Below are 12,212 nucleotides of genomic sequence, written 5' to 3'. Positions count from 1 at the left end.
TATCTTCTTTGGTTCTCCTAAACTGAATTACATTTTTAAGAGCACAAGCACGTAACCCGAAGAAGAGATGGTGTAGCATCGGACAGCTACTCTGGGAAGAGCTCATTGTAAGGGGAAACTGTGGCTCATACTCCAGAGGGATGAAAAAAAAAAAGAGGAAGGAAGGAAGGGAGTCAGGAGCTATCTCAGTGACTGTTAAAGCCTTACGGCTGACGGTCACAATGACACATAGGTATATAAAACCTTCCAAACTGCGCACACCCACTGCGAGCGAGGAGTTTTCGTTACCATCCTATAAAATGTTTGTATGAATTGTTCATGTCTTTATTTATATCACTCATCAGTAAATAGCTCAAGTACTCCAGAACACTTGTAACACAACTGTTCTGTGTTATACAAGAGAATCTAGCGACAGCTCAAAATTATTAATTTCCTAAGACTAAAAAGGAAACATAAACAGGACCTTTACAAGATGAACATAAAGCGTCTTGACATTGAAGTCTGAAAAAAGAAAAAAGTTCTTGTTTATTGTACACCAGCCTCAAAGAGACACTCCAGTGCCCTTTACATTTGCATGGTTCCCTTTGAAGAATCCCCCATATAAAATGTGTCGCTATGTCTCAAGCTATTTACTATGCAGAAAATGTATTCAGCTTAATACATCTCTTGGCACGTAATATGGTTAACACAAGTCATCTCGAGCGCTTGTTTGAGGACATGAGCTCAAAGCACTGCCACTGTTTTCAACAGGAGTGCTTCAAGCAGCCAATAATTATTGAAAATACCTGGACCACAGAAAAAGCTGGAACTGCAGCCATAGAGCTGCAGCTTCTGTTTTAGGTAAGTACATTTGTATTAATAAAAAAAATCAATAATGTGCACTAAAGTACAAAAGTATTTCAATATGCATTTTTATTTAGAATAGCTCCATGGGACAGTAAACTATTCCTTTAAAAAAAATCTCCATTTTTGTTGACAGCCCTAATCTTAAGACTTAATAATATAATGCATTGGTATAGTCTTATATTCAGATGCAACCACTGAAAACCAGGGAACATCCTAATTTTAAGCAGGAAGCACTTCAAGCAGGGATTCTAGCAGGCTTACCCAGGTCGGCAATGCTTACAGGAAAAAACATATAAAAAAGGAAAGAGGGGGGTATTTTTCTGCAGGATGAGACACATTTGTAAACATCAGTAGATCAGTCAATGACTTAACGCTTTCTGCGCCGGTACACAGGAAGCTTAGCAAATTTAACTCTGAGCAGTATGCATTGCTCATCCTGTAGGCTTGGTTGGGAACGTACTGAAATTAGCATTTACCGTACCTAAAAAAGAACTGAGATCTCATTCACTGCCATGTACTAGTGGAAAAAAGGTATGCGCGTAATTAAAGAGGAATCCAGCTACAGAAACATGTCGGTAACACTATTTTTGTGGACATCACCTATGTAAATCTCAGATTTATTCATTAAAGTTCTTAGTAATTGCTGATCCACAATAATTATACAATAAAATATGACAGGAAGAATGGGATCAAGCCAATCATCATAGAGAGAAGTAGAAAAAAAGAATAGATTTTTATTGTTAGATGTCACTATTACCCGGCGACACATGCAAAAAATATATATAAATCTTGCTTATATACCCAAAGGTGGTCAATAGTAGTATATGATGTCAGTCACTGAGATAAACTCATAGAACTTCGGAACTGCTGTCCGCGATTATGCTTACTTATTATTTTATTAAAAGGGAAGTGACACACTAACAAAAACAGCCCAGCATGCTGGTAATCGCAGAACAGCATGTTAACATGTTGTTTTGTCTATCTCTAATACAGTACTAAACAAACCATTTGAACACATATCTAGTATGAAAATAATTACTAATAGCAGTGGCGCATTTACGGTTTCTTTTCTATTAACATTTAGGTCGTATTTCAATTGACAACTCATGTCATGCTTCAACTTTATATCATATATGGGGGAAACCGGGGATAATATTTCCAAAGCAAAAAAGTTAAATGGGAACATTTTGAAAACTTCTGCATTTTGCCTGTCTTAACGTTTCCCAATAAGAGGTATTATAAAAGTGGTCCTTGGCAAGGACTATACAGGCATATGATGTGTGAAACATCAGCAAGCAAGTTGTGATCATAACCTTACAATTAAGTTCTATGGAAGTATTTTTTTTTTAGAAATCCCCCACTAAGTAGAAGCATATGAAATTGTATGGTCATTTGTCATCTTGTTATGAAAATACACATTTCATTGCATGCCTTTAACATGACATTAATAGTAAAGATTTTTTTATTGGTCTGGATTCTCACAGCTCAAATCCCAGCAGTAACAGTACACATTTGTTATGGATGTACTATAATAGTTTGGGGTGTTTACATTGTTTAACTACATTTTAGGATATCAGTTTTAACTTTTTATTAAGCTAAACCAAAATTCTTCATAAACTGTAAACAAAACGCAAGACTTGTCTAACCAGATTAATATTTTTTCCCATTCATATGGTTTAGGATTTTCAGGTTTCTTGCCTTTGAACTAAATAGTGCTTTTCTGGAATCACCAGATAGTCTCTCATCCGTAACGGGCCACTTGAGCTAAGAGATACATGTTAAATGCCATGTCTTCCTCTTTAAATAGTCACTAAAGTGTAAAAATAGCTGTCTTTGTTTGAGGAAGCCAAGGTTACTGTACAACCACTACCTAAATCTTTAGAGATGTCCATGTATTTATAGCCATTTGCAGTCTATGTGGGCAAAATTAACTTCAGATCAGCAGTACAAGTGCTTCATATTAAACAATATTTCATAGTAAAGATATGCAAGGTCAACTTGGTAACCATTCTTATCATGTAGTCAGGGGGAAATATATTCAGAAGCTTGGCGTATTCTTACAAGACATTTACCATAAAGTTGTTAGCACCCCTGTCTATCTAGAGTACTAAACATCATAACTAATCATAATCTGTTTTTACAGTTAGGTCCATATCCAGCAAGGATTTTATTTTCTTATGGCAACAACCCATCAGTGCCTGCTTTTGTGTCACAATATGCGAATTTAGGCATCCAACATCCCTAAGTAATGTTTGCCATACTGCATTGGTGAAACTCAGTAGAATAGGTGGACAGCACCTTTCAATATTAACACTTAACTTTCCAATAATCCTAAAATAAAAACTGAAATTGTAGAAACACGACATGGCAAGAAAGGGTTTATCAAGTATTTTTTACTCAAGCCTACCTCCTTAACATGTGAGTGAAACGATACAGACATGTCCAACAGAATCTTTCGTTGCTCGACACGCCTGACGAAATCCTGAATCCGGTCCTCTAATTGATGAGCTGCTTGGTATATTTCTTCTGGATCACATTCTCCCGTCTGGGCCAACTGCTCGGCAGCTTCCAGCAGCTTGTCAGCATTTGTGTAGGTGTTCTGTGAACAAAAATGTACAAGTTTCAATCACTCAAGTAAAAATGTAACAAAACAGGGAACAAAAAGTGATCCTCAAATTTACATATTAAGTTTCTTTTAGATAAACAGAAGTTAAATTATAACGTATATAATTACATATAATTAACAACATTTTCTTTGCTAACCCCCCCAGCCACCATTACATCCCAAGCCATCCTGATTTTTTGAGTATTATTACATTGATCAGGACTCCCTTGAACGTGAAATTTTAGTAAGAGGGGTGCTCAGGACAATATACAGGTATATATACACTATATGACCTAAAGTATGTGGACACTTCTAATTATTGAGTTTAGATGTTTCAACCACAACCAACAGATCTATAAAATTTAGCACAAATGCATGTCATCTCCATAGATTCATGAAATGGGTTTCTGCGGCCCATCAGCTGCACACAAGCCAGAGGTTGCTAAGCATTGTGTGGTGTAAAGCACACCTTCACTGGAATCTGGAGCAGTGGAAAGCTTTCTGGGGTGTTGAATCATGTTTCATGAAGTCATGGAAGTCTGATGGATGCCAGGAGAATGCTACCTACTGGAATACACAGTGCCTACTGTTAATACACAGTGCCTACTGTTTGGTGAAGGAGGTGCAATGGTCTGTTTTTCAGGGATTGGGCTAGGCCCGTTAGTTCCAGTGAAGGGTGATGTTACTGCTACAGCATACAAAGACATTTTAGACAGTTGTATGCTTCCTACTTTGTGGCACCAGTTTGCGGAAGGCCTTTTCCTGTTACAGCAAGACTTTGCACACAAAGCAAGGTCTATATAAACATGGGTTTGATGAGTTTGGGGAACTCGAGTGGCCTGCACAGGGTCCTGACCTTAACCCCACTGAAGACCTTTGGGCTGAATTAAAACATCAACAGCAAGTAAGGGCTTCTCGTCCAACATCAGTGCCTGACCTCACAAATGCTCTCTTGGCTGAATGGGTGCAAATTCCCACATTCCAAAATTTAATGGAAAGCCGTCTCAGGAGATTGGCGGTTGTTACAGGGGAAGCCAACTTCATATTAATGCCTATGGTTTTGGAATAGGTTTGATGTCAGATGTCCACTTACCTACATATAGTGCTGGAACCAATATTTTTTTTTGGTTTGCTTGGTTACATTTTTCACTAAAAAAAAGTTTCTTCATACTAAATGATTGTTCAAACATATAAAATCTAAAGAATGTATTTTCTTTCCTTAAAAAAACTGCTATTAAGATAGAAACACTTATATGAGCACTGTGTATAAACTAATCATTTCAAATATCATTCTGGAGGACAAAACACAGGAAAGCAAATACCGTACATTATTTCCTCGACGATTTCAGAATTTCCAACAGTTGGGCCAATTTACTTTATGTAAGTTAAAATGATTAAAATAAAGTCCTGAAGCAATCCAGGACTCAGCTAAGTGTCTCTATGTCAAAACTGTATTTAAATTATAGGTACTTGCACAAAGGCATTATTATATCACATTTTCCAGCAGTGTTTTAAAGGGAAGTCCCATGGGAAAATATTTAAGTATATAATTTTTTATTTTTTTTATTTTAATAGACGTTCTATCTATGGAATTCTTACACAAACAGCAAGAAACTACTGCAAGAGGGAAGTTAAGGATTGAGAAGCTGCCTGCATACAGACAGAGAAACAGATTCTGATAAGCAAAGAAAGCATACAATGGGCTCAGTAGAGAGTAACTTACAGTGAAAGACACCCATTCCCAAAGTGGAGATGACTGCATAATGCGTCTAATACCACAAGAAAAGATTCTTCTCACCACAATGTATTAATTAGACGATCAAGCACACTGGTACACAAAGAAAGAATGATACAAACATGCCAAAAGACAAAACGTGGTGCACACACACTAAAGGCGCAAAGATCGACTTCAACACTGAGAGACCGTTTAAATCTACATGCAACATGGTTTTCTGTCTCAAGTGCAATCATTCAAATCATTTATCCTGTATCCCCAACACCATTTTGGTCTCCCAGGAGAGACTTCAGGGAAATTGGAGTTAAACTCACAGATTTTACTACTCATCAGGAAGGCCCATCCCTGGTAAATTTCTCCTGCAAGAAGGACCAAGCTGGTCCTGTAAAATAAATAGCTCAATCATCAAGGTGGCTTTCAACAAACCTTACTTATTTTACTATACATTATACAGAGCCAGCTCTTCCTGCAATAGAAGCTCACTGAGGATGGATATTTCTAAGTCAATGACAACTCTCCTAGTAGTAGGAGCTGCTGCTGAACTAAGCTTTTTATCCTCTGATTTTTGAAGCAATAAATCTGGAATATTTTTATGTGAATGAGTTGGTCTCAGACAAACCAATTAGTAGTGTAGGATAAATGATCCCTTACCTGAGCAACCTCTTCAAAGTCTTCATGCCGTTTCTGCAAAGCACGAGCTCTATGCAAGGACTTTCCAACCCCGGTGTGCTTACTTAGGAAGGCTTCACCATGGTTTTCTATCCAATCCAACACCTAAAATAAAAGAAACAGAAATATTAATTCTAACAAAAACATGTAACTTTGTTATTGCAGATTCTGGAATACATTTGCTTTATATTCCCCTGTGATGATGGATTCCCATCTTCGAGACAGTCTTCATTATTCTGACCTAACAAAATACTTTTTCTTTCTAATCCACACAAAATTAATAATTTCTAATGTGCCATCACAAAACAGCAGAATTATTAAGTAGTGAGCATTCAGCTTGAAAGCACTATGAAAAAGGAAAGATGGGTAGTCAAACAGTATTCAGAAATGGAGGAGGGACACAAAAAAACAGAAAAAATATTGCGGTTTGTTTCAGAAAAGGAATTTCATGAGGAACTAGAAAAGAACAGAGAAGCTGATATGAAAGGGCCAAAAAATGTGATTATTCGAAATAATTACCATATGTTGGCTTACATGTCTGGAGAAAGTAAAAAAAGGAGGCTGCATAGACAATATTAATAACGATTTTGGTACGTTTGAATGAAAATAAGATGTTGACAAAAATACATTACAATGGTGTTCTGTAACTGAAAATCCAATCCAATCTATGTGGATTAAAGTTACAGATCAATGTTGGAGGCTACACATCACAGAAATATAACTAGAACCATCTACCATAGCCCACCAGCACAGTTTATTGACCAAACCACCACATACATTTACAAACATCCAGCTAAGCTGAACAATTAAACATAGATTCCATTTCAAAGATGGATCTAGTGTAAATGTAATTGAGATTAGAAATAACACAGCATCAATGCTGTTTCATGATATTTCTTTGAATTTCAAGAAAAAAAACAATATGTGGCTTAAATATGGTCTTTAGTTATAGGCAACACTTATTAACAAAGAAAAACGAGTCACAAACTTCCAAAATGGGAATCTTCTTGAAATGGAACTCAAATAAGGACAAGGTCTTTTGAAATGAGCGGTAAAAGGCAAAATAAATTATTTTGCTACTGAACAGTTTGCAACAAATGAATTATTCTCTTTGGGAATCATTTAAAATAAAACATAAGCTACAGTTACTCTAAATGTTTCAAAGTACAAGGCAGGTCTGAACAGTAGTCAAAAATAATATTTAGCAACATTATAAAAATAAAAAGCATCAATTTAAATTGTACGCAACATATTTGATTTACATTATTCCAAATTAGCGACAGGCTTTAAAAATTAAAAGAAAACAGTGCAGCCTCTTTAGTGAGGATTAAAAAAGGGGTGATGGGATTTCAACAGATACATCCTGTCGCCTGGTGATTCAATACCTAATAAAATCCCTGTCAGAATGATACTTTATCATCTGATGCAAATAGAACAATAAAATGTATCTATTGTTCATCATTTGCTAGGCTGGGTACATGAAACATGAAAATCAAGCCAAAAAAGGCATGTATATGACATTTAAAAGACATGAATATTATAAAGATGATGACAAGAATATAGTTAATGTGACCTAATCATATACATCTATTGATATAAGATACACGTTTTTAAATACATTCTAAATCTGGGTGAACACATGTCTTTGGGTAAGAGATCACACATCATCTCATCTCGGGCATTATTATGAGCTTCTTGTTTAGCGGAGTGCTTTTAAGTCAAGGTCCCCAAACAATGTATTTCCCCAGGGCGATATACATCATACAATGGGTATGCGCCATGCTTTTGTTATTGGATTAAGCCTGTATGCAGCTTTTTAATTGAGATTGATTTTGCATGCTGCATGCAATTTTATAGTATAATTTTAACTGTGCCTGAAGAGGCTGTCACTCAAGAGATATGACAGGTTCGCACCTAAAGGACTATATATCACATGCTCAATAATTGGTTGTTGCCCGACATGCTTCTCACACAAAATAATAAACTACGCCGCTATAAACATGACTTTTTATTTTAATGTAATGTTACCTGTGTAAGGTATGGAGATACAGCAAGATCCTACTTTATTTCTAGTACTTCAGATTCTAAAGTTTAATGTTCAGCTTATTGTCTCAAATAAAAAAAGTGGTGCTTTGTTAAAATATTAGTTATTTTTTATATTTAAATATTGATAATCCTTGAAGTGGAACAGAACACAAGTAATTTTGTTGTGATATTCATTATACATATTTCAGCACTATGTTTTAGTTATCCAGATTTATATTCCATAAATATCCCAGCATAGACACCAAATATTTTCTTTCATGCTATAGGAAGCTGTGGTGGTCTTCCTACATTGTTGTGACAGAATGCGCATGGATTTTTATCACTAGAGACTGTTTACAGCTCCAAGGCTTCTCTGTAAATCGTTTTTATTTTTTCCATGTTCAGAGCAATTTTAAAGCTTGCAGTACAGAAGAAAGATGGCTGCTCTCAAATATAGCAGAACAGAAAAGAGCTACTTGCGTTGATGTCAATAAGCACATAGATCAAAGGGAAAGAAAATAAAAACACTATAAATTCCGGTATAAAAAGGTATATGAGCTAGGATGGTGCTTTCTGTTTCCATGGGCACAAATGTAACCCCTTGATGACAATTGCCGGTCCAGGCACGTCACGGAAAATCAAGTCGTTAACGACAATTGACGTGCCAGGACCGGCACACGTCTTTAAACGGGTGCAGAAAGCGATCTACTTTCGCTTTCTGCACCCAAACGGCGTTGCTGTAATGCCTCGACCTCGAGGCATTCAGCAACGCCACGATCGGCACTAAGGGGCCACCTCTGGCCCCTCCCCGGGGCGTCAACATCCGCCATACATTGTTTAGGAGGCGATCAACGATAACCTCCTAAACTTAAATGGTGTCGCTGGAATGCCTCGATCTGGAGGCAGCGACACCAAACACTTACCTCTGGATGGACTGTGACCCAGATGGCGGCGGCCCGGGAAAAAAAAACAATAAAGACAAAAAAGTTCGCTAGATGGTCTCCAGACCCTCTAGAGAACTCTGGCTCCACTTGCAGGTTGAATACAGGTACTGCATTGAACCATGCAAGTCAATGGAGCCCAGCTTCCTAATCACAGTGTGATTAGTAAAAATAAATAAAAAAATAAAATTAATAATAATTAGAAAAAAATAGTAAAAAAAAACCAGTAAAATGTAAAAATAATTTCCCACTGATGATCAGGGGAACCTTCAAGTTGAAAAAAAATTTACATGTTTTTTTTTTTTTTTTTAAAAAGGCAAAAATAAAATATATATATATATATATATATATATATATATATATATATATATATATATATATATATATATATATATAAAATATGTATTTTTGTGAGCAAGTCCTAAAATTAGCATATTAGCTTAAAACAATTCTCGCATGGAAAGAGTTAAAATACTGGCATATTAAATGCCCATGGGGTGTCTACTTTAAAAAAATGTATGATTTGATGGGGTCAACACGGGGGGAAGGATGGCCACACATCTAATTTCCAATTACAAAAATGCACACGTACCAAATGTGGCCTTTTAGTTCCCCCAAAAAATGACAAACCCATGCATGTGGGGTATCACTGTACTCAGGAGATGTTGCTGAACACATATTGAGGTGTTGTGTGACAGCGGCATAAACCAGGAGCTGTAAATTCATACATAAAGTAGGTGTGTGGGGGAAAAATACACACAAAAAAATACTACTGCAAACTTTGAAAAAATTCTGGTGGTAAAATGTGTGCATGCAAAGAGTTAAAATACCAGCATTTAAACTAGTTTCCCTGGGGTGTCTGGTTTTCAAAAATATATGGCTTTATTGGGCATACTGAAATGGCCCGGCTCAAAGATGTACCAAATAGGACATGGGCAGTTGATCGCCAAACGCCAAAGTTCAACATTGAAAATGCGCATGCCCCAAATGTGGCCCTTTTGCCCCCAAACAGGCAGGCAAAATCATTCATGTGAGGTATCGCTGTACTCAGGAGATGTTGCTAAACACATATTGGGGTGTTTTATGATAGTGACAAATACCAGAACCTGTTTATTCATACCTGAAGTAAAATGTGTGTGAAAAAACAAATGCAAAAAAAATTACTACCATAAAGTTTGACAAAGGCTGATGGTAGAATTAGTGCTTGGAAAGGGTTAAAATAGCATTTGGAATACCCTGGGCTGTCTAGTTTTCAAAAATATATGACTTGATGCATTGGCCGGCTTCAAAGATACCCGAAATGGCACATGGGGGGAAGAATTACCAGATTTGGAAAAAATGGCTTTGAAATAGCAAAACGCTACCTGTACTTATTGCCCCATAATGTGTAGAAAAAAGCAAAAAAACATAAAAACATTGGGTATTTCTAAACTCAGGACGAATAGTAGAATCTATTTAGCAGGTTTTTTCATTACCTTTTATAGATGAGTAAAAGATTTTTCAACTAAAAGTTAGAAACAGTCATTTTTTTCTAAATTTTTCACCATATTTTATACTTTTTTTAATAGTAAATAATATGATACAATCAAAACAATGTCATCTAAAAAAAAGCCCTTCTTGTCCTGAAAAAAACAATATCTAATGTGTGTGGGTTCAGTAAACGGGAAAGAAGAAAATTACAGCTAAACACGAGCAGCGCAGAAATGTTAAAACGGCCATTGTCACGAAGGGTACAAAAAGTAAAATCAGCCTGTCACGAAGGGGTTAAAGAGGTTTCAATGTCATCAAACTACTACGCTGAATTAAAATCATAATTTGAACTTGTCTACAGTACCATCGATACACACGATATAGTTGTACATCAATACCTTACCTGTTGAACATCTTGCTGGAACACACATAGCTGAAGCCGCTGATGCAAGCGAACCTTGCGGTGCTGCCAGATATTTTCCAGCTGCCGTTGGTGGTGTAACACTTCATGGATGGCATCTAAAACGTGGTGCACAGCCTTAGAGTAGTTTGCAGAAGCTGTCAGGGAGTCAGAACTACCAGGAGTCAAGGGTCTCTGGAGTTTGTCTAGCAGTGATTTCCCATCCTGACTCACCTGTTGTTGAAAGAATTTTAGACATTAACATGTGTAATACAACTATTGGAGCTTCAAATAAAATGCTAAATTTCAAGTAAATCAGAGGATAACTACCAACAGCAAAACAAAAAAAGCAGCTTGATTGACTTTTCCAGCAAATCAAAGGATTGCATGGGCTTTTTAAATTTTTTTTACAGCTTTACGGTTTGTGTGTGCAGTTTTTATTGGTTTATAGTAAGTAGTTTAACAGTATTCTGTGATTATTTTTTCTTGTTTTTTTTTGGCAAGAAGATTCCCTGACAGCATTTATTCTTTAAAAGCAACATGTGAGTGTTCATGTATAAGTCATGTATGTACACTATACCATCTTTTTATTTTACTCTTTTTTGCATGCTGTGACAAACAGAGGTCAGTTTTTCAGCCTCTGGTCAAGGCCAACTGGCTGAGGTAAATGCTGATGATCAGTCTATAATCCATCCGCTATTAGGCGATAAGTTAACCTATAGATAATTAGGTACGGTGTAGTTTGATTTATCTCACTAGACATACTTTTTGGAGTTTTTTTCCCTCAAAACAAAGATGTAAGAGATGTCGATACTTCGAACAGTTCTTTAATGGAGAATTAGTTCCTATGTATGAACCCAATGTGAAACAAGCAATCTGAGACAAAGTAACCAATACGTTTCTAAACATAGAAATAAAGCATCGGTGTTCTACCTCAGAGTAAGCCAGAGTGATATGCTCATATATGCCTTGGTGATGGTGAATGGCGTCTTCTAAATCTTGCAGTTCTGATGGAAGCTCTACCTCACCACAAGCCTTGCACCACGAATCGACATTGCTCATGTACTAGGTGGGGGGAATAAATGAGAAATCACTGTTTGTACAGACAACGTTCGCAAGCAAACACTACTACTAGCATGCTACTACTACTTTGGGAAGTACATTCCAACTTGGACTACTTCACCTACCCACTCTCCAAAAGTATGGTATAATTAACAGGATATTGTGGATACACAGAAGTTTATGCTAAAATCCTTTGGTTTAGATTTAAATGCTTGATTATGTATTTCAAACTGAACAAACAAGTTAATGTGTCCAGAAAGAACAATTGAGCCTCTGCAAATTTTTGCATGGTTTTCACACAAATGGATATTTAAGCATTTGTATCAATAGAGGTTTGCCAGTAGGGTATCATCTGAACTTCGGTATTCATTATCAAAGGCAAACCTTAATGAGCGTCTCCTACCAGAATGTCTGTTGGCAATGCTTAATGCACACATAGATTTGTTAAAACATCACTGA

The 12,212-nt window shown here is 36.5% G+C and overlaps 1 protein-coding gene across 1 annotated transcript in view; it reads right to left on the bottom strand.

Moving 5' to 3' along the window:
• The window catches only part of LOC149283183 (triple functional domain protein-like), a 136,618-nt gene that overhangs the window by 73,134 nt on the left and 51,272 nt on the right, over positions 1–12,212 (bottom strand). The window contains exons 8-11 of the mRNA XM_089497907.1: positions 11,625–11,756; positions 10,695–10,925; positions 5,838–5,960; positions 3,254–3,445 (exon numbers count right to left, since the gene is read on the bottom strand). Coding sequence (XP_089354033.1) covers positions 3,254–3,445; positions 5,838–5,960; positions 10,695–10,925; positions 11,625–11,756 — 678 coding nt within the window. The remainder of the gene's footprint in view (positions 1–3,253; positions 3,446–5,837; positions 5,961–10,694; positions 10,926–11,624; positions 11,757–12,212) is intronic.

Source organism: Sceloporus occidentalis, unplaced genomic scaffold, assembly GCF_023333645.1.
Source record: "Sceloporus occidentalis isolate IW3139 unplaced genomic scaffold, rSceOcc1.0.p SCAF_110, whole genome shotgun sequence".
NCBI lineage: Eukaryota > Metazoa > Chordata > Lepidosauria > Squamata > Phrynosomatidae > Sceloporus > Sceloporus occidentalis.
The sequence above is the reverse complement of the archived record's forward strand: the minus strand, read 5'-3'. Positions and strand labels throughout refer to the sequence as shown.